The sequence below is a fragment of the Drosophila erecta genome, unplaced genomic scaffold (assembly GCF_003286155.1).
Source record: "Drosophila erecta strain 14021-0224.00,06,07 unplaced genomic scaffold, DereRS2 tig00000246-arrow-arrow-pilon, whole genome shotgun sequence".
NCBI lineage: Eukaryota > Metazoa > Arthropoda > Insecta > Diptera > Drosophilidae > Drosophila > Drosophila erecta.
The window spans coordinates 1,691,433-1,711,362 of NW_020825214.1; the positions used below are offsets into that span (position 1 = coordinate 1,691,433).

General features: G+C 42.1%; 1 protein-coding gene across 1 annotated transcript in view; it reads left to right on the top strand.

The window, feature by feature from the left end:
• Positions 1 to 19,930, top strand: part of LOC26526761 (scavenger receptor class B member 1) — a 155,876-nt gene that overhangs the window by 65,652 nt on the left and 70,294 nt on the right. Inside the window, exons 5-6 of the mRNA XM_026982870.1 lie at positions 1,590 to 2,018; positions 2,076 to 2,193. Coding sequence (XP_026838671.1) covers positions 1,590 to 2,018; positions 2,076 to 2,193 — 547 coding nt within the window. The remainder of the gene's footprint in view (positions 1 to 1,589; positions 2,019 to 2,075; positions 2,194 to 19,930) is intronic.

Here is a 19,930-nt window from a genome sequence, read left to right on the forward strand (position 1 = left end):
CAATGGACTAGAAAGACGAAGTCATAAACATCGGATTTATTGTTGCTGTAATACACATTATATTGAGCCCTTTTCTGTTTTTTTTTCCTCGTTTCCATGCCGTATTGAAGCAGCATTTCAGTATCTCTCCTAAGATCTTGAAACTAGACAATTATGATGGTCCACTCTAAATTGGATCTTGTCGTGGTCCCGGAACCGGCTATGATGATGGCGTTGGAGTTATCTGATAAGACAATAACGTCCTCCTTCTGTAAAGGTCTCCCTGTTCTCAAATGCAGAAAACATGACGTATGCATAAAATGCAGGTTATAACAAGTACTACCTGTTTTCGAGCCTACCACTTATGCTGGCCGCTCATTCCTTCTCAGTCGTGGTTTGGTATAAGAAATTCTCTTCGATTCAAGGGCAATCCTGTGTTGGTGCGAGGGTCAGACTCCATTTTAACTCCTCAAATGTGGCCTGTTTTTCGCTGGTTGTACCAGCGTTGCGAAATTGGGGACAAAACAGCGGTACCAAGACACCATACTTCGGTCAAAATGGCGAAGTGTTGCCCATTTTCTTTGACAAAAGCGAACGACTCCATATCCACCCTACTAAGACGACGATCTGACAGGCTAAAGCTGTATGAAAAACTCTTCGCAAATCATCGTGAGACCCTAATAGGTCTATTTTATTTTCTCTAAGCTTACCGAGTGGGTAGGTAACCCGTAACATATGCGCGCTTAGGAAATCCCTATCAATAACGCAAACCAGCATGGTGGGTATTACCATCGAAATGAGTGCGCCATAACTCCTTTACTGATTCGTGCTTATCAACTGCACACGGATTTTGCTGGAGACGTCGCCCGTTTCCCGGGGTGTTTTGCCGGCAACACTTGAAAGTCAGATCATCCTGGCCACAGTTCGACCAAAAAAGTCACGTGAAGATTAGTACAACAACCTGATCATACCTGATGGGTGAGGCCTCGTTCCTGTTTAGACTTGACTGATTCTCGGAATGGGTTTGGTGTCCGATGATCCACTTTGCTGCAATTTGCAATCCCTTCCTTGAAATTCGAGTGCGTCTCGATACCAATAGCCACTGGACCTTGCTTTCCGGTAAGCGTAAATCGTTTTCCATTTCTTCTCTGTGTTTTCCAGGGGGAGTGAACAATTCTCTTTCAAAACCTCGACAACAGGCCGCAGCATGATCACTATGGTTGTTTCTTTTTTCCCTTTTCCTCGCCAAATCAATCCTGGTCATCCAGTATTACTGCTGGTTCGAGATGATCTAATGGCTCGAAATTTAATCTGCTGCTATAGGGTCTCAAACCATTATTAACGATACTTTTTTATTCAAAAACTCATTTTCTGTTCTTGCTTGCGGCTATTAGTAATTTATGCTTAAAATACTAAAAATACTAAATACTATAAATTAAATTTAAATCAAAAACAAAGTTTTTTAAATGTTCAACGCAATAGGGTGAAATATGTTCCTTGTTGAAAGATATTTGAATTTAATCCGGGTTAATTAAAACCTAATTTAAGGTGTTTCATTTATTACAGTCAGAGAATTTTAATTATATATAAATTTTACATTATCATTTTAGGCAATATCACACCTAACTGCCAACCAGCCGTTCTTAGTTAGAATGGCTCTGAAGACTCTGCTCATGAGTACAAAGTCAGAGCCAATAGTTCGAGCCACAGCCAAGGAATTCATGTTTGGCTATCCCTCGACCTTGGCCACTCTTGGCAACACCTTCCTTCCAAATTGGATTTCATTTGAGAAGGTTGGGCTTATCGATCGCATGTACGACTTTTCAACGGATTTCGAGACGTTTTACACAGGCGTGCCCAATCCAGCGCTGTCGGGATTATATGCATCGTATCGCGGACAGACAACGCTTCCTCAGTGGGACGGTGACCATTGCAGCAACATAGAGTACGCATCTGATGGCACAAAGTTCAAAAGCTTCATTCAGTCAAACGAGACCGTAAAATTCTTCCGAAAAAGCATGTGTCGACCGATCAATTTGGTATGTTTTAACAAAAATTCGGAGCCTAGATTCAAACTAATTTATATTGTCTTCTAGTACCGGGTGGGCAAAGAGAAAACCTATGGCAGTCTTAAAGGATATAATTATGTATTTGAGGATAACGCCTTTGATAATGGGGCAACTAATGAGGCTAACAAATGTTTTTGTAGAAAAGGTAAGTACAGAGGAGCTCTAAACGCGACCAAGTTGTCTGGTATTCGCAAATTATAAAAATGGTGTATATTGCCACACAATATTATGTGTCATACATATATATATATATTTATATATATTATATATATATATATATTTATATATATATTAATATATTTATATTCCGTCTGTCCGTATAAACGCGTCGATCTCAGGAACTATAAAAGCTAGGAAGTTTAAATTAAAGATGCAGGTTCCACAGACATAGGCTGCGTTGGTTTCCAAATGGTGCCACGTCCACAAACCGAAAAAAAACTGTATTATGTTTGTATTATTTCATTTATTGATATTACCAATTTCTATCGACTTTTGGGGTTTTATAATCAGGATGAGATTAACGGATTCTTTTTAGTGGTTTAATAATAATTCGGTAATGCTTGGACTTAGATTATGAGCCGAACTAAGGCTTTAATGTCTTAATGATGGTTTTACCTTTACTTCAAGTAGGGTGGGTAATGTTGTGAAACATGGATGTGAAAGTGAACGCTACGTCATCTAGCACTTCGCTGAAGATTTCAGAAAGTAGACGTGATATAGGAAAACAGAAAACTATATAGAAAGAGAAAATATATAGAAAATATTTCTAATTTTTTTGCTAATCAATAGTTATACCCGTTACTCGTAGAGTAAAGGGGTATAAGAGATTCGTTGAATAGCGTGAAACAGGCAGAAGGAAGCGTTTCCGACCATATAAAGTACATATCAATTAAATATTACTAGGAGCGGGTCAGGGGACGGTCCCTCGCAGTCACTGTACTTTGGCCGGTTGGCCGATGTGCGTAGTCCACAGGTAGCGGGCGGTCATTCCTCGCTCCAGTTGGAGATCGCTAAGAGCGTTTAGCCGGCTGGCTGTAGTTCCTATGATGGAAAAGGAAGATTATGTTGGAAGGGGAACATAGTCAGTTTTCAATATGATTAAAGATATTTATCGGCTGTTGCCGGAGTTGCTTTGCGTGAGCTAGTGTTCTTGTTTATTAAGGTAATCAAAACCTGCAAGCCGACTCTCGTCCAGCAAAGTGTTGACACTAGCAAAAACAGAATATCTCACCATACCGGAGACCAATGGGAATCAGGCACAACCACATTTAACATTTCAAAATCGGAGGCATCAGGATATTAGCCTATTGCGCTTTTTCGATGCTGTTTCTAATTGCCAGTCTCTGAGCGTCGTTGGATGAGTGTAAGCCATATTTCATATTGGTTTTTTAATAACGAAGTTACGGTCTTCGAATTGAAGGATGACTCATTATCGCAGTATATTGTTTTGGTATTTGGGAAAAAATTTACTAATTGTAGTATGGGGCTGCGTACGTCAACTATGGCCCTAGAAGTTAATGGCTGTACCACGGCGAGCATTGAAAACTTGTCCACACAGGTTAAAAATAATTACTAATCCGTGGAGTAGATATGCAGCATTTCGCCCGCATATGAGGGGATTGGTGTGACACCCAATTCCTTCTTCTTGGGGTGCCTGTTGTACTAAGCCTTGGTGCATGTCTTGCTGTTTATAACTACTTCGTTGGCGAGTTTAGACATATTTGGCAAATAGTAATCCTGAAGGACTTGTTAAACATTTTCCCGGACATCCCTGTGGGCTGTATCTGTGATATCATTCACGAAGTTTTCGCAATGCCAAAATTTGGTCTGGATGCATACTAGTGTGGGGAGGTTGCAGTAAATAGCATTAACAACGTCTATGTTTACTTCTTGAATCAGTCCGAACAGGGAGTCTTTATTATCAAATTGGATGATGTGTCCGTTTTTGGTACCAAAAACTATAAAACGTCGCCGTGAGGGCTGGCTTGCTTCCTTTAGGATTATATGAATCCTGTAGCAGTTCAAGGGCTTATCGGTAGTTTCGACCGTGTAGGTCAACGGCAGTTCACTGTGCGCAGTGGCTGCGTCAGAATTGGGTTCGTTTTCCAAAGCATTAATTTTCTGTCGGGACAAAGCGTCGGCTTTCCTTTCCAGGCTTATAGAACACTTTGTCGTTGTGTTCTTCGATGAATGCTTTACATCGTTCTATCTTAGCATTTGTATTCCTCTCGGACACAGCGAAGGTGAGAGGCTGATGGTCCGTAAAAATCCGGATCTCTCTGGTGCCGTTAAGGTTATTTTGTAATTTCCCGATATCCCAGCCGATTGCTAATAACTCCCTTTCGTTTGTTGCGTAATTAACCTCGCAGCCTTTCTGTGCGAGATATCATAGATACCGCACCGATACCGCTTGCTTAAGCATCGGTAAACAAGTCGAAAGGGTGTTTAAAGTCTGGATATGTTAGTATTACATCTTCCGATGATAGAATGTCTCGCAGGCGCTCGAACGCAGGTTGGGTCTTATCAAATTCAATAGCGACCTTTTTTGACATGTGTTTATTAACAGTGCCATTCTCTCCCTTAAGTATTGAGGCAAGTGATCTAGCTATGGAAGCGATGTCTTTAACAAAACTTCTGTAATAACTGGCCAGTCCAGAGGCTGAACAAATTTTTTGGTTCGGTATACTCTTTATTGTTTTTACCTCTTCCAATTCTGTTTTGGCTCCATTTGATGTAACAATAAAACCCAAAAATTCAACACTTTTTTTCAGGTGCCAACATGAGCTTGGCACAGACATTTAAGTACTATGTCAATGTGTATGACGTGGTCAGTAGCATTTTCGGAGAAAACTATTACGTCGTCTACATAGACGTAACAAGTTTTCACATCGTCGATCACCCTTTGGAAGATGCCTCCTGCATTCTTTAGTCCAAAGGGTAGACGGCAGAATTCGTATTTTCCTCCGTTTATGGAGAAGGCAGTTTTTTCGCGATCTTTTTCGGCCAGATAAATCTGGTGGTACCCCGAATTTAAGTCTAGGGTAGTAAAAAATTTTGCCTTTCCTAAGTTCGCTAAAATCATAGGAATACTTGGCAAAGGGTACCGATCGGCGATGGTTCGTTCATTCAGTTTCCTGAAATCGATCACAAGTCGATTTTTTTATGTTTCCGTCGGCATCAGTTTCTTTTTTGTCAACATCCCATGTTGGGCTGTTGAAAGGCGACCTAGAAGGCCGGATAATGCCATACTTTAACAGCCGTTTGATTTCTGTGTTGACGAAATCCGTTGCTCCCATGGGGTAAGGATATAGGATGTACGGATTCGTTAGGCTCCGTACGGATTGTGGCAATGATCGAGGTGTTAAATGAAAGCCTCGTTAGAGTGCGAAAACACTTGTTTCCTCTTAAGGATAATTTTTTTGAATTCAGCTTTCACCGAACTTGGGACTTCTAAGTCAGCGATATTTCTGAAGTTCACAGTATCGCATTCGTGGTATTTTAGCTGTTCCGATACGTTTCCATACCTAGTTGCGTTGATCAAATGCCGCTCCGACGTGCGTTAGCAAGTCGAAGCCTATTATGGCATCAAACGTACTGATGGTAAAAAGTGAAAAGAATGGGGCTGTTAGGCCAAATATGTGCATTAAGCACTTTCTTTTACTTTACTGGAGCCGTGAATGGAACTCACAGTGAATGGGGAGTCGACAAGAGTTATGTTCTTCAGCTTTACATAATTTTTTGCCGCTCTAGTATCTATGAGAATTTTTAAAACTCTCCCCGCCAGTCTTCGTTTAAGGAGGGGCAAGCGGGACCTTCCTCTAAAAATTGAAAAGGTCGTTGGAGTCCAATGAGTCACTGTCGTCCTCAATCGCATTAAGAGCTACGGCGGCCGCGTTTTCGTAATCATCATCTTCCGCATTGGCGATTTGCTCAACATTGAAAACCCTCTGACGTTTTTGGCCAGGATTTCTCTCAGAGGAGTTTGGTCTTTCAGGGGCATGTTTATTACTTCCCTGTCTAAAGTTCGAGGGATATCTAAACTTTGAATACTATGGATCTATCTGCATTTTCTAGGCCGTTTTTTTCGGGCGCGCGGTGTTGGCTCTTGTTAAAATATTCTTATTTCTTTTGCTGCACCGCCCTGGCATACGGGGTCGCGAACATAGTTCGTTCGATACTGGCCTCTGCTTCTCTTGCTAATGCCAGTACTGCTGGCAGGTCTTTGGGTTGTGCTGGAAAAACACCGTAAATAAATATGTGTAGGGAATCAGCCCTAGCCTCTGTATTAAGCAAGGTGGCTCTTTCTATGATGATGAAATTTTGTTTGTCATCGTAGTACTGCATTACAGTTTGGTCGCCTTGACGGACCGACTCAAGTCCCTATCGTAATAGGCGCAAGGATGTTTTATCTGCATAGGAGCAGTCTAATCTAGCCAAAATGGCTTTAAAATTAAGCACTGTGTTGTGCGAAACTAGCAGCGCACGCGCTGGTCCTTTAATTTCGTTTCTAATAATTGTAACGGCCTGGAAATGACCGCTACTGCCCTGATAATTTTCGAACACTTGAAAAGCATCAGTGGCCGATTGCCTCCATGCCACGTATTCATCCTGAATACCAGTAAAATCTGGAATTGACTTTACTACACTGATATTCCAGTATATGTTGAAATTTCTCTTTTGCACTTCCAACAGCTGAGTAACGGGTATCTATCTTGCATTCTATTTTGTTTTAATCTCATAGAGTTGGAAAGTCTGAATTATTAATAATAGGATAAAGTCTTTTATAACATAATATTTTGTGAGGGTCATGCAAGTCATTGTTAAATAAGCAGTGATTTTAAATTAGGGATCATGTTTCCAGAGATATGAGGCGGACTAACCAAGTCGGAACTATCAAATTCAACACAAATAAGATTACATATACAAACTGCTCCGATGCTTGGAAAGTTAACAAGCATTTATCTACTAGAATAATAGGGCACTATAAGGTTTGCATCACAATTTAGGCGCCGTAAGGCAAACAGTAAAAAGAATTTTATACCGATTCAAAGCAATCCGAGTAAGCTCCATATTGCGAACAGGTAATCCTCACTCAAGAATCAGATGGATTAGCAAAATGAATAAGGGGTTTTCTCATGAGACCTTTAAGAAGGATAGTATTTGGAATTATTTCAAGCTATTCGCGATTCAGAGTGATAATTTGAACTGGCGAGAAAGGCGGGGAACATCCAAGCACATTCATGTCGGCAAACTTGTATAAGCCCCAGAGAAAACATTCTATAATAGAACTCGATTGTAGTGCTGCGATTTAAATTAATCACCAACCATGCTAAGCTGAAGGACAAAATTATTAATACGAAGTGCTAGTCTAAAAATGCAAGACGTTGTTGCTTACATCGCCCACAAAAAAGGTGCACTGACCGTGATGCAAACGTGAATATTGTTGGTTCTGTTGGAGCTTAGATAGTATTAAAATGGCGTTGTCCTCCGCCAGAAACTACCCAACCAAGGCGAGTTTTTTGAAGAAGTGACGGTCCAGGAACGAGCTTGATCTGTCCGACGCATATCAAATCATAGATGCTTGATCCAATCAGCAAGTCTATGAGGCTTGTTGAAGGCAGGATCCGCTAAGCGAATGTTGGCTTTAATATTCCAGTCTTTTAAGTTCAAGACGATGCTGGGTTGTTGGTCTGTTATAGTAGGGGTAATGAGTGCGGTGAGCAACGTGGAATAGCTTGATGTTTGAGATTGTAAGCAAATGTCGACTGTAAATCCTTCAGTTGGCACACTTGCCTCGTCGAGACCTGAAACTAGAGCCACTGAACAAGAACTCACCACATGCAACTGGGAGCCGGAATCAATCAATGCCCTGCAGGGTATGAATAACCTAGAACGGCTTACGAGTACTACAGCTGTGGCTAGCAGAACAACATCGGAAGCGGGACCCTGAGAACCCATTAGAGAACTATTAGACTGCGAGTTCGGAGTTTCAATTTCAGGATTAACGTCAGAATATGCATTTGTTTGACTGCCACTAGTATTAATATTAAGATTATCGGATTCGACGATTCAATTGTTGGCTGCAAAGGGTTGGCCATCCGCGCAGCTCCTGAAACGCCACCACCAACGGAACTTCCGGTCATCTAGTTTATGGGCTCTCAGAGGCTACATATATTGAAAATTAATCCAATACAAAATGGGAATTACTTGTAAGCATAATGGGTATAAGTTTTTTATTACGTGGCCAAGAGTGAGACAAATTTTATTTCCAATGTCATCTAGTTTTTGAGCTCTCAGAGCGTACATATAATGCAAATTAAACCATTACAAATTGGGAATTATTTGTAAACATAATGAATATAAGTTTTTAGTTATCATTAACGATTACGTGGCCAAGGGTGAGATAAATGTATTTTATAATGTAAAAATTATATTTTATGGGTATTCCCTAGGTTGTCCCTCGCCACAGCCCGTAGGGAAGGGGGTGAAGACGTCAGCGCCGATGTTGTCGGGTGCTCTGCAAGGGCTGGGTGTATTGGAGATTTTCTTCTCCGGGAATGACGCAAGTGTCGACGAAGCCAGCTTCTCGGCTAAGAATGGGTGGTGGAGATCTTCTGCTCCAGGTGGTGCGTTGGCCGATGCGTTGCTCGACGCCGTTCCTGAATGCGTTCAGTATATGATGGGAGAACTCTCTCCGTTATCGTCTGCCCTTAAGGCTAGACATCCAATTCAATAAATGCAGCCTTAGCTGGAGTCAGTTTCATCAGCGAGTGCTCTTATTATGGATGAAATCAAATCATAGCGGCCTTCGCCAGCATGCAGAGCTTGCCGGCTATGTGAGAGCTTCCGGTCAAACGCTGTGTCGCAATTTGGCGGGAGCTGGTCGTTGCACAATCGGTCACAGCCGTCGTCCGGTTAACTTAGTTAACTACTCCTCCCTCAGAATTAAGGCTGACCTCGGCCGACCCTATTTCGGCTAATACCTCCTTCAATTGGGCCGCGGATTTTTTGGCCCTTGTGGCTCGCTGGCAGGTTAGGCCGATGCAGATAAGGGCACAGAAAATTGTTCCTGCAATTAGCGCCATCTGGCTTATTCGGTAGTCATCGACGTCCTCCTCGAACTTCTTGATTTGCTCCAGATTGAGTTCACTCAGGTGGTGAAGATATGGGAGACACAGGACTTTGTGTTTCATGGTAATATTCAGGACAGGTGAGCTAGCCACTCCAGGTGCCTGCTTCTAGAATACGTCATGGTCGACGAACGTAGTCTCGTTGACCATGGCACTCTCCTTAAATGTTACGAGGTGTGTGCCCACAAGGTGGATAGTTGTTCCGTTATCCACACGGATGAGTGCTGATCCTCTAACCTTAACACCGTATCATGGTGTGCCACAGGAAAAATAGTGATCTTGTTGCAGGCTGTTTTAACCCTGGGGAATTTTATAATAAAGTTTAATACGTTAGGGGATTGCAAAACCTTTACGGACTCAACGGACAAAATATCCCGGATGGGGGTGTCGGTGGGCTCCTCGAGCCAAACACTCTCCAAGTCTGCATGGTCCAAAATGCTTGGACTTACTATGTTAATTTTCGCAAGTGTGATAGTTAACATGAGATTATGTGATTCCATAAGAATGATTCTATTACAAGTTAAAATTTGTGCACTTTTAGAAGCTTTTAAAATTTGATTGACCGTATTGGTGAGTTCGTTAATTTGAACTTGTGTTCTGGTGTTGATTTCAATTTGGCTATTGGGTGCATCAATTAGTCGTGCTTCACTAAACGTGATCTTCTCCAAATCTTCAGCGTCAGGTGTCCCTGCGACACCCTTTAACGCAGTTCCCAGAAAGTCTAAGCTCCTGGCTACTAAGTGATCGAGTCGCAACGAGTCGAGCATATCACGGAGATGAGCGATGTCAATGCTTTCTCATGTGGGATTGGGGAAACATATCGGCCATGCTGTCGGTTTCCTCCACCACCCGCCTATACTCAGAGATATTGGCTGAGTGTTTAACGTAAGCGAATTCCTCCCACACTAAGACCCTACCGTCGATGACGGGAATGTAATTTGCTCGGGAGTAGTCGGTAATAGGAGCCGATGTAATGGCCAGAAGACAGAGTAGAAGCGTTGGAAACGACCTGTAATATGTGTGATTGATTAACACGAATTCTGAATGGAGTTGCCCACCACCAATAATAGTAAATAGAGGATATACAATGAATTATAGTAATACGTGTTATAAAAAATATGCCAAGTGGCTATGAATAATAAAAGAAAATAAAACTTATGCCAAGTGGCTACAAATAATGAAAAAACAATGAAAACTTTGCCAAGTGGCTATGAATAGGAAAATAAAGAAAACACCGAGGGATCCGCAACTGGGACCTACTCGGGTTACTTGAGGTTGTCTTTGTAGACCAACCTCCCGTTAATTAGGACTGTGGTCCCCAAGTCCGCCTCGATGGTCCTCTCCTCACATAGGGGAGTGAGCTTGTTGCCTAGTCGCCTGTTTGACTATACTAGGACTTTATCGCCAACTTGGAACACTCCGTTCTGCCGAGAAGCATTTTCTCGATCTCTCGTCGTATTTTTGGCGTTTTTAATTTTTTCCTCGACATCATCCTGTGGATCTTCCGGATTTTCCCGCATGACCTCAGCTGGCTTTTTGTTAATGACAGAATGGATTGATTTGTTATATCTGGCAGTGGCCAGCAAGGTCAACTCCACTGTGTCTTTTATGCCTTTATCGTTTTTAAGGCATCTAGCAAGTTCGATCAACGTGCTGTGGAAGCGTTCCACCTGCCCGTTGGAGACGCTATGGAGGGGCGGTGCAATGGTTGCCGAAATGGTTCTCCAGCATGGCCACTATTATGAGCGATTTCAATAATGGTTCATTGTCGCACTATATGGCTTTGGCCCTGGGGAAAACATTCATGAGTTGTAGCAGGGGTGCTTTTAGATCCTCTATGGTTCTAGACGGAATCGGCTGTACCATAGCGAATTTAGAAAACTTGTCAAAGCAGGTGAGGAAGTATTATTTGTCCGTTGAGAAAATATCGATGTGCAATATTTCCCCTACATGGGTCGGGATTGGTGTCTCTCCGAGCTCCTGTTTCCTCAAATGTGTGTCATACTTCGCCTTGGCGCATGTTTTTCAGTTGGCTGCTACCTCGCTTGCCAATTTGGTCATTTTGGGGAAGTAATACTCAGAGAGTACGTGTTTTTGGGCCGTTTTCTTGGGCCGACCTGTGAGCTCTGTTATGCTCGGCTGTGAGGATTTCTTTTCTCTCTCGACCTCGAAAATGTCAGTGACCCTTTTTAACAGTACCAAAACTTTGTGGCCGGAAATCGTCAAACCACTTCATCCTGGATTTGTGCCAGGGTGTGAAGATCACAGTGGAAGGCATTTACACCATGACGTTGGAAAGTTCCTCAAGTAAGGTCTGCTTGCACGAGAAATTGATTGAGTGCCGCCTCTTATTTCCAAACAATATAAAAGTGCTTTTCCAAGGGGAGCCCACCTCTTCTAAAATTATCTGGTTTTGGAAGCAGTTCACGGGTTTGTCTGTAGACTCAATCATGTGCGTGAGCGAAAGTTCACTGTGTACCGTGGCCGCGCACGACTCTGGTTCCTGGTCTCCAATAACGTTGAGTTGTTGTCTCGAGAGGGTATCTTTTCCGGGCTTGTAAAAAATGCGTGCGCCGGACTCATCGATGCGTGCTTTACACCTCTTTATTTTGGCGTTCGGATTGGATTCCGATACCGCAAATGTCAACAGTTGGTGGTCGGTAAAGATGTTTATCTTATTTACCGTATATAGTAGTGTCGCAATTTGGCTAGTGCCCAGACTATGGCTAACAGCTCCCTCTCGTTGGCAGCATAGTTAACCTCTCTGTCGCTCAATGTCCTAGAGATCATTGTAATCGGGCGTCTCTCTTGGGACAGCACAGCGCCAATGCCGTAGGCCGAAGCATCTGTCGTTAGATCAAACGCTTTTTTGTAGTCCGGGTATCTGAGGATGACATCCTCGGATGCCAGAATATTACGTAGTTTCTCGAAGTCACGTTGCTGCGCTTCGGAAAATTGTACTTGGTTATTTCTGGACCTGTGTCGACTAACACTTCCATTTTCGCCCTTCAGTATATCCGAAATGGGTCTCGCTATCGATGCGAAATCTTTGAAGCATCGATAGTAGCTGGCCAAGCCTAAGAATGACCCTACATCAAATACATTTTTGGGCTCCGGAAATTCTTTTATGGCTTTGACTTTCTCTGGGTTAGTCGCCGCACCATTGTTGGTGACGATAAACCCCAGGAAGCTCACGCTTTTCTTAAAAAAAAGCGACTTTTCTGCCGATATTCTCATGTTTGCATCATACAGGCTCTTTAGAACCCAATCCACGTGCTTAAAATGGTCATTTTAAGATGATGATGTCATCGACGTAAACGTAGCAGAACTTGCCGATCTGCTCTCGCAGAATATCGTCAATTGTTCTTTGGAAGATGCTTGCAGCATTCCTGAGTCGGAATGGGAGTCTTCGGAACTCATACTTCCCTCCGTTTACTGAAAATGACGCCTTCTTAAGGTCGCGTTCAGCGTTCGTGATTTGGTGATAGCCAGACTTCAGATCGAGTGTCGTGAAGTATTTGGCTCTTCCAAGATTCCCCAATATCATTGAGATATTTGGCATGGGGTATCTGTCTGGTAACGTTCTTTCGTTCAGTTTGCGAAAGTCCAGTACCAAACGCATTTTTTTATTGCAGGCTTCGTCGGTGCCCTTTTTGTCTACGACCCATATTGGGTTATTGTAAGGGGTCTTCGACTTTTGGATTACGCCAATTTTAAGCTGTTCCTGAATTTCGCCGTGGACGAAGTCAGCTGCTCCCGTTGGATATTGGTATAATTTGGCATAAATGGGCTCCTCGTCAATTGTCCGGATGGCTGCTACCACCGACGTATTGTAAGGAAGAGCCTCATTAGGATCAGCGTAAGCTTTTTTCCTATTCCCGATCATTTTTAAAAAAGCACCCTTAATTAAGGGCGGTGCGTCCGAGCAATCTGCGTTGGTAAAATTGACATCGGGGCAAGTGTGAAAATCAATGTGCTCTACCTCGGAGCCCCATTTGAGCTGACCGGAAGCTAGGCAAAGCGACGCGCCGGCCTGTGGCTAAAGGTTAAAGATTGACACAAAACATTTTTTGGTGATTGTAGTCACGCCATGAATCGAATGTATTGCAAATGGGGACTCCACCGGGCGGACGCCTTTCAACCCCTTGAATGGTCGGATGAAATTTTTTGACGCGCCCGTGTTTCATGTCGATCCCTGCTACTCTTCGTCTGATGACGGGTAGCAGGGATTTTCCCCTAAAAAATTGATAGCATCCGAGTCGTACTCTAAGATGGTATCGTCGACCCCACTCGTTGCACCGGAGGCTGCCATGGCATAAGCCGTGTCGGAATTATCTAAGGTTTGAGCAACATGGTTGACCCTTTGCCCTTTAGGAGGGGCCGAGCGGCCAGACGCGGCCGGCTTCGATTTCCGGAAAGCCGGGGCGTGGAATGGTTGCATTTTGGATAATGATGGGTCAATGTCCATGGGTTCTGGTGTGCGTCCTCAAGCCGTCCTGTCGCTTCGTGGAGCACTTGTGCTGCCTAGTAAAGTGCGGGTTCTTCCCGTCACTTCCCTGCGAGTTGGCTTGTGGATGGGCCTGTTGGCGTTCTTGCACTTTGGGATACTGTTTACGGTCCCTATCTTCCTGGCTTCTTGCAAAGTTGCGCAGGTGTATCTCTCGTGGTTGGATTCCACTTCTTTCGCCAGGGCGAGCGCTGATGGCATATCTTTCAACTTTGCCGTGAATAGCACATCCGTGAGGTTGCGCCTGAGCCCTGAGACGAAAATGCGCAAGGCGTCATCCCGGTCGCTGTATGTCGATTTATGATCGCATCGAAATTGAGCACAGTTCCAAAACATGACAAAACTGCCTTAGCAGGGCCTTTAACCTTGCTCCTGATGATGACTACCGTCTGATAATGGCGCAAACTATTCTCATAGTTTCTGAACATGTAGTATGCGGCTATCACTGCCTGTCGCCAGGAGACGTATGTCTCCTGTGTCCCCATAAAATCCGGAAGACATTTCACTGCGTCCAATGTTTCGTTACAAGGGACTACTCCCTCGATTTTTACCGGTTGATAAACCTTAACCTAGGGAGTCGCTGTCTGCGTGGGGGCAATCCGCACAGCCGCAACTTGGATGGCAAGTTCTTGGATTGTAATTCATTTTCCCTGCGTTGGCTTTCTAAGACTTGGTCTTGTAGTGCCTTTATGACAGCTTTAATCTGCTCTGTGTCGAGAGACATTTTACCAGTAGTAAATGCGTTAGCCCGGATGCTCTTATGTGCAGAGTTTTTTGCTGAATCGTCGCTTTCGGACTCTGAGTCGCTAGCGTACCGTTTAGAATTCCTATACTGCCGAAATGAATTGCTCATGAGGAGCTGTGTGGGAGAATACTCAAGCCGTTGTGCCCATGGGGCCAAATAGTACGGCGAGGAAGTCGGGGGGCTATGTTGCCGTTTTGAATGTATTGGACGAAGAATCGCTGAACAGAGCCGCTGCCTAACTAAGTAACGATAAGGTGAAGGGTCAGCGGGGAGCGTGTACCCTCTAAGGCAAACAAATATGCAAAGACGAAAAATTCACAGCGAAGACAAAGAGATATATAAAAGGCGACAAAATTGCAGCAGCAATGCATGCTCCGGTGTCGGGTAGCGAAGTGGAGTAGGTCAACAATAACAGTGTTAATGCACAAAAGTGGAATAATTTAACCGCACGGTCAATCAATATTTAAGATTCAATATTTAATTAATAATAATAACACGCAAATATAATTTACAAAAATATACAGATGAGGTGGAATAATATAACCCGCACGGTCAATCAATATTTAAAATTCAATATATAATTTATAATAATAACACGCAAATAATTTACAAAAATATATAGCTGTTTGAATTATTATGGAACTGCAGTAAATATATTTAAGTATTTTAATGTACTAAATGCAGTTCGAAGTTAGTTGGGGAACAGAAGCTCACTTACATAATTGAGTTTTGTGGGTTTAGTATCCAGGCACCCAACTAGCCAATTAAATTTAATGAGTATTCCCTAGGTTGTCCCTCGCCACAGCCCGTAGGGAAGGGGGTGAAGACGTCAGCGCCGATGTTGTCGGGTGCTCTGCAAGGGCTGGGTGTATTGGAGATTTTCTTCTCCGGGAATGACGCAAGTGTCGACGAAGCCAGCTTCTCGGCTAAGAATGGGTGGTGGAGATCTTCTGCTCCAGGTGCTGCGTTGGCCGATGCGTTGCTCGACGCCGTTCCTGAATGCGTTCAGTATATGATGGGAGAACTCTCTCCGTTATCGTCTGCCCTTAAGGCTAGACAACCAATTCAATAAATGCAACTTTAGCTGGAGTCAGTTTCATGAGCGAGTGCTCTTTATTATGGATGAAATCAAATTGAGCTTAAGAGCTAACATAAAGAAGCTTCATAGCGGCCTTCGCCAACATGCAGAGCTTGCGGCTATGTGAGAGCTTCCGGTCAAACGCTGTGTCAGCAATTTGGCGGGAGCTGGTCGTTGGACAATCGGTCACAGCCGTCGTCCGGTTAACTTAGTTAACTTACACATATACAATAAATGAATCTTTAACGAACTTTAGTTAAATTTAGATAAAATTACAGTAAAATTAGTGTTCAACCATTTATAAATATTTATCGGCAATTTGTTGAAATTTCACTTTACGAGACAATTGCCGATAATTTTATAGTACTAAATATCAATTGATATTAATTAATTAAACAACGAACTTGCTTTAGTTTGCTCCTTGATTCACGACATTCTGGACGCAGATTGTACATCCGTGCAGCTCCTGAAACTACGTCGCCATCATCAATGGAACTTCGGTCATCTAGTTTATTTGCTCTCAGAAGGTACATGTAAGGAAAATGAAACCATTACAAATTGGGTATTATTTATAAACATAATAAACATAATTATCAGTCACTGACTATCTCTCTTCGAGTGCGAGCGGCAGTGTTTTTCTACCTTCTTTTCTGCCCTTTTTCTTAATCGCGCACGCATACTTCTCAGTGAATCTAAACAAAGTCGTTACCATGGCCCCTGGGCCTCCCAAGTTTGGGGACAACCCTCCCGAAACCTCCCAACAAAGTCGCTGAGATATTTCTAAAGATCACGCATTTGCCTGGCATATGCGATATCGAATGCAAATTCCATGACTCCCTTAATTTTGTGAAAGGCACAATGAATGCGCTGTACCTCATCAACATCCAAGACGAAAACATTATTGAAGAGCTGTTCTGTGTTTAAGTTCTCCAAAACAGTAGACAGCATCTCCAAAAAACACACAGGACTTACACTGATCATCTTCGATCTTTATAGTTTAAGCGAAGACCCTTCATGGCCGAAGATGGGAGCACGATATTCGATGTAAAAATCGTTCTGTAATTAAAGATGAATAACTGAAGAACAAAATGATAACCAAAAAACAAGAGTGCACGCTATAGCCGACTTCCTTGTATATCAAACTAAAATGTTTTTGGCATAACGATTAAAATTGGCAAGTTTTATTTATATAATAGAATCAATTTCTGAAGTGAATGCTCGAGCTTTGTAAATATATAGGCTTACACGATTGCCCCATCGGACGTAGCCCAAAAGGGTTCACAGCTCCGGGGATAGATGCAAGATAAGCGTAACAAGCGTACGTTATCCAACAGCGTTACCAGGTCGAGCCAACGACTACGTCTGCACTAGGCCCTGGATCAGAAGTTCGAAGGTGTAGGGCTAGCTATCGTCTTAAAAAATAATGTATTCAGCCTTTAGTTTGATTTTGGAAATAAAGCGAGACAGTCGTAGAACCACTGTTCGTTGCGCCCAAACGTGTTCCAAACAGCCTCAAATCTACATCAAATAAAATCTACATCAAACGATATACGAGACTGCGGCAGCAACCAACCAACAAACCAGCAAAATTGAAGAGCCCAAACCTTTGGCAGCAGCGCAATTTATTCTATAAACAAATCATGTGTAAATGGAGTGCTCATTGTATATTTCTAAACTGGATTATTTTTTAGAATTCCTTTCTAATTAATTATGATGTCGCTATCCGGGCAAAGAACAAGGTACCCATATATTCAAAATTGTATCCATACTCGATGGGTGCCTCCGATTCTGTAAACTCAGAAACACAAGCAATGTTAAGAGAGGGTATTATCGGACCATCCCAGTCATCATAACACATAACACAGTCATCACAACTCCATTTGGGATGCGGATAAAATAGAAACTGACGAGCAGGAAAATATCAAAACACGTTTGGTAATAGATTTTATAAAACTGAATTTAAAAACTACCAACGACAAATACCATATCCCAATATAAACACAGCATGGATATTAAGTAAATTTTAGTACACTATAAGGGTATTATGCCAAAAATCAAATTTTTTCAAAGAATGTGTTGAATATTATGGTTTTATACTTTCCCGTGGAGGAATAAGAACATGAAGGTATATGCAATTCGTAACTATGAACAGCCAAACACACTAATTAGGAATAAGCAAGCTACTATAGTTGTTTTATTAAAGACTTTGAATCCATAGCAAGAATTTTAGAATCTACCTTTACGGGGTCAAAAATTAAATATTTCCCTCGGTTGAAGAATCAATATTGTGTGGTAAAAAAAACTCGACATCTTTTACGTTTCTTAGGCAAAGAAACACGTATTTAGAGAATATTTCATGTGGTAAAGAAATACTTATTCATAGCAAAATTTGCGAACTACCAATATTGGCATGCATTGAACATAAATTAATAGAAACATTCCTGACAAACACGTTTCGTTATTAAAAACCTTATGGTAACCGACATCTTGGAAACAAATGAGCAGAGAGAAAACACTATCACGGAACACAATAGGGCTCAAACGTGTAACGAATTCTGCAGGAATACTTTTCCCCAAAATGTCTCAACTGGCAAATTAATGAAATTGTAATTTTTGTCAAAAGGCTAAATACAAAAATAAATAAAATTCTTGGAGTAACGTCAACTCCTTCGTACACCCCTTACTACGTATTGACATATTTTCAACAGACAACAAATATTATCTTTCTCAAAAACTCTCAAAATTCTCAATTGTCCAACCAAGTGCTTCCAGAACAGTAAATCGCAGCATAAATCGCAATACTACAGCATATGAACTTTTATCGGCGAACAAATACGATTTATTGTGTAAACTAGCCCTCTATCAAGTCCGAGACAGTCGAGCATTTTCTTCTTGTAGCTATAGAAAACAAATACTCATAGATTGCGTCGGGCAGTTTTTATTCTTTGATCTACCATTGAAATGTGACGCAAATTCTCTTTGTTTATCATACAAAAGGTAGGCTTGTGTCGCTCTACAGGAGATTTTTCGAAGATATCTGTAAATTATGTATGCATGTATATTTGTCTTAATGACGACGCTCTTTTCCCCAACTCATATCCCATCATAGCATATTATTTAGAGGAGGAAAACAAACTAACACGGATTTTTTTTAAAAGCGGCGAGCGAAAAGAAAACTGTTCAGCACTAAGCCGTTTTGTCTATACTGTTAGATGCAGTGCGTGGAGCGTAAATATTTTAGAATGAGAAACTAAAGATTTAAGTCCTTCTTAAATGCGGTCATTTAACCATAGAGGCTGCCAGGCCCGTATTACGTATGTTGCTTGATAGTGCAGCACTAGTTGTATGGTAAAGTCCATCTAGAACTAAATAATATCATGCGGCACCCAAACATCAAGCTTTTTTTTGTATCCAGCCTTCTGCAGATGGTTTAAAATGGTTTGGTAACTAACTCCCATCTCCTGGGCGATGTCACGAGATGCCACATGCCGGTCTAACTCGATGTATTCCATGATTTGATCGGTATTTGTCGTCACAGGTCTTCCGCCGGCTGGCTTACCCATGGTGTCGTTTTCACCGGCTCTGAATCGTCGAAACCATTCCTCCGCGGTTCGAAGTGATAGAGTACCATCCCCCAAAACACCATTAATCTCACGGAACGTTTCTCTGGCGGATTTGCCTTTAACGAAGGAAAACTTTAAAATAGCGCGAATTTCACGTTAGTGAACTCCATGTTACACGTCTATAACTGTTGAACGCAATATCCAAACTAATCATGCATAGCGTCGTTTTGTAGGTTATGTCAAGACCTTTCAAATTATGTATAGTACGATGTATATACACTTACTACGAGCTCTGTGGCGCTTTGTACATAGCCGCGAAATTCAAAAGACAAAAAGGCGGAAGGGAGATATTTGCCAAACTAATATAACCATGAGACCGATAGTAAACAAGTACCATTAGAGGAAGTTGAAAATAACTCTGAATAGAGAGTTTAACAGTACGTGAAACTGCTTAACTGCCCGATGAACCTGAATATCCGTTATTGAAAATTCATCATTAAAATTGTACTCTTCATATTAAACGCATGGTTTATGGCGCTCTCCATCGGATGTCCGATCATACGTTGGGCTTCGTTTCTACATTTTATGCCACGCCCACTTCAACGCCCTCAAACCGCTGTGAGCTCCCGCGTCTACACTTTTGCAAAATGTTATGCAATGTTGTGCATATGTTAACGCCGAATTCTGCAAAACGTCCACTCTTTTGAAATTTCTCGTTCGCACTTCCACTAGCTGAGTAAGGGTTATCTGATAGTCGGGGAACTAGACTATAGCATTCTCTCTTGTTTTCTTTTTTTTGCTAATTTTTAATGATGGTCGAGAAAATCGACTATAGCATTCTATCTTGTTTTAAATAAAA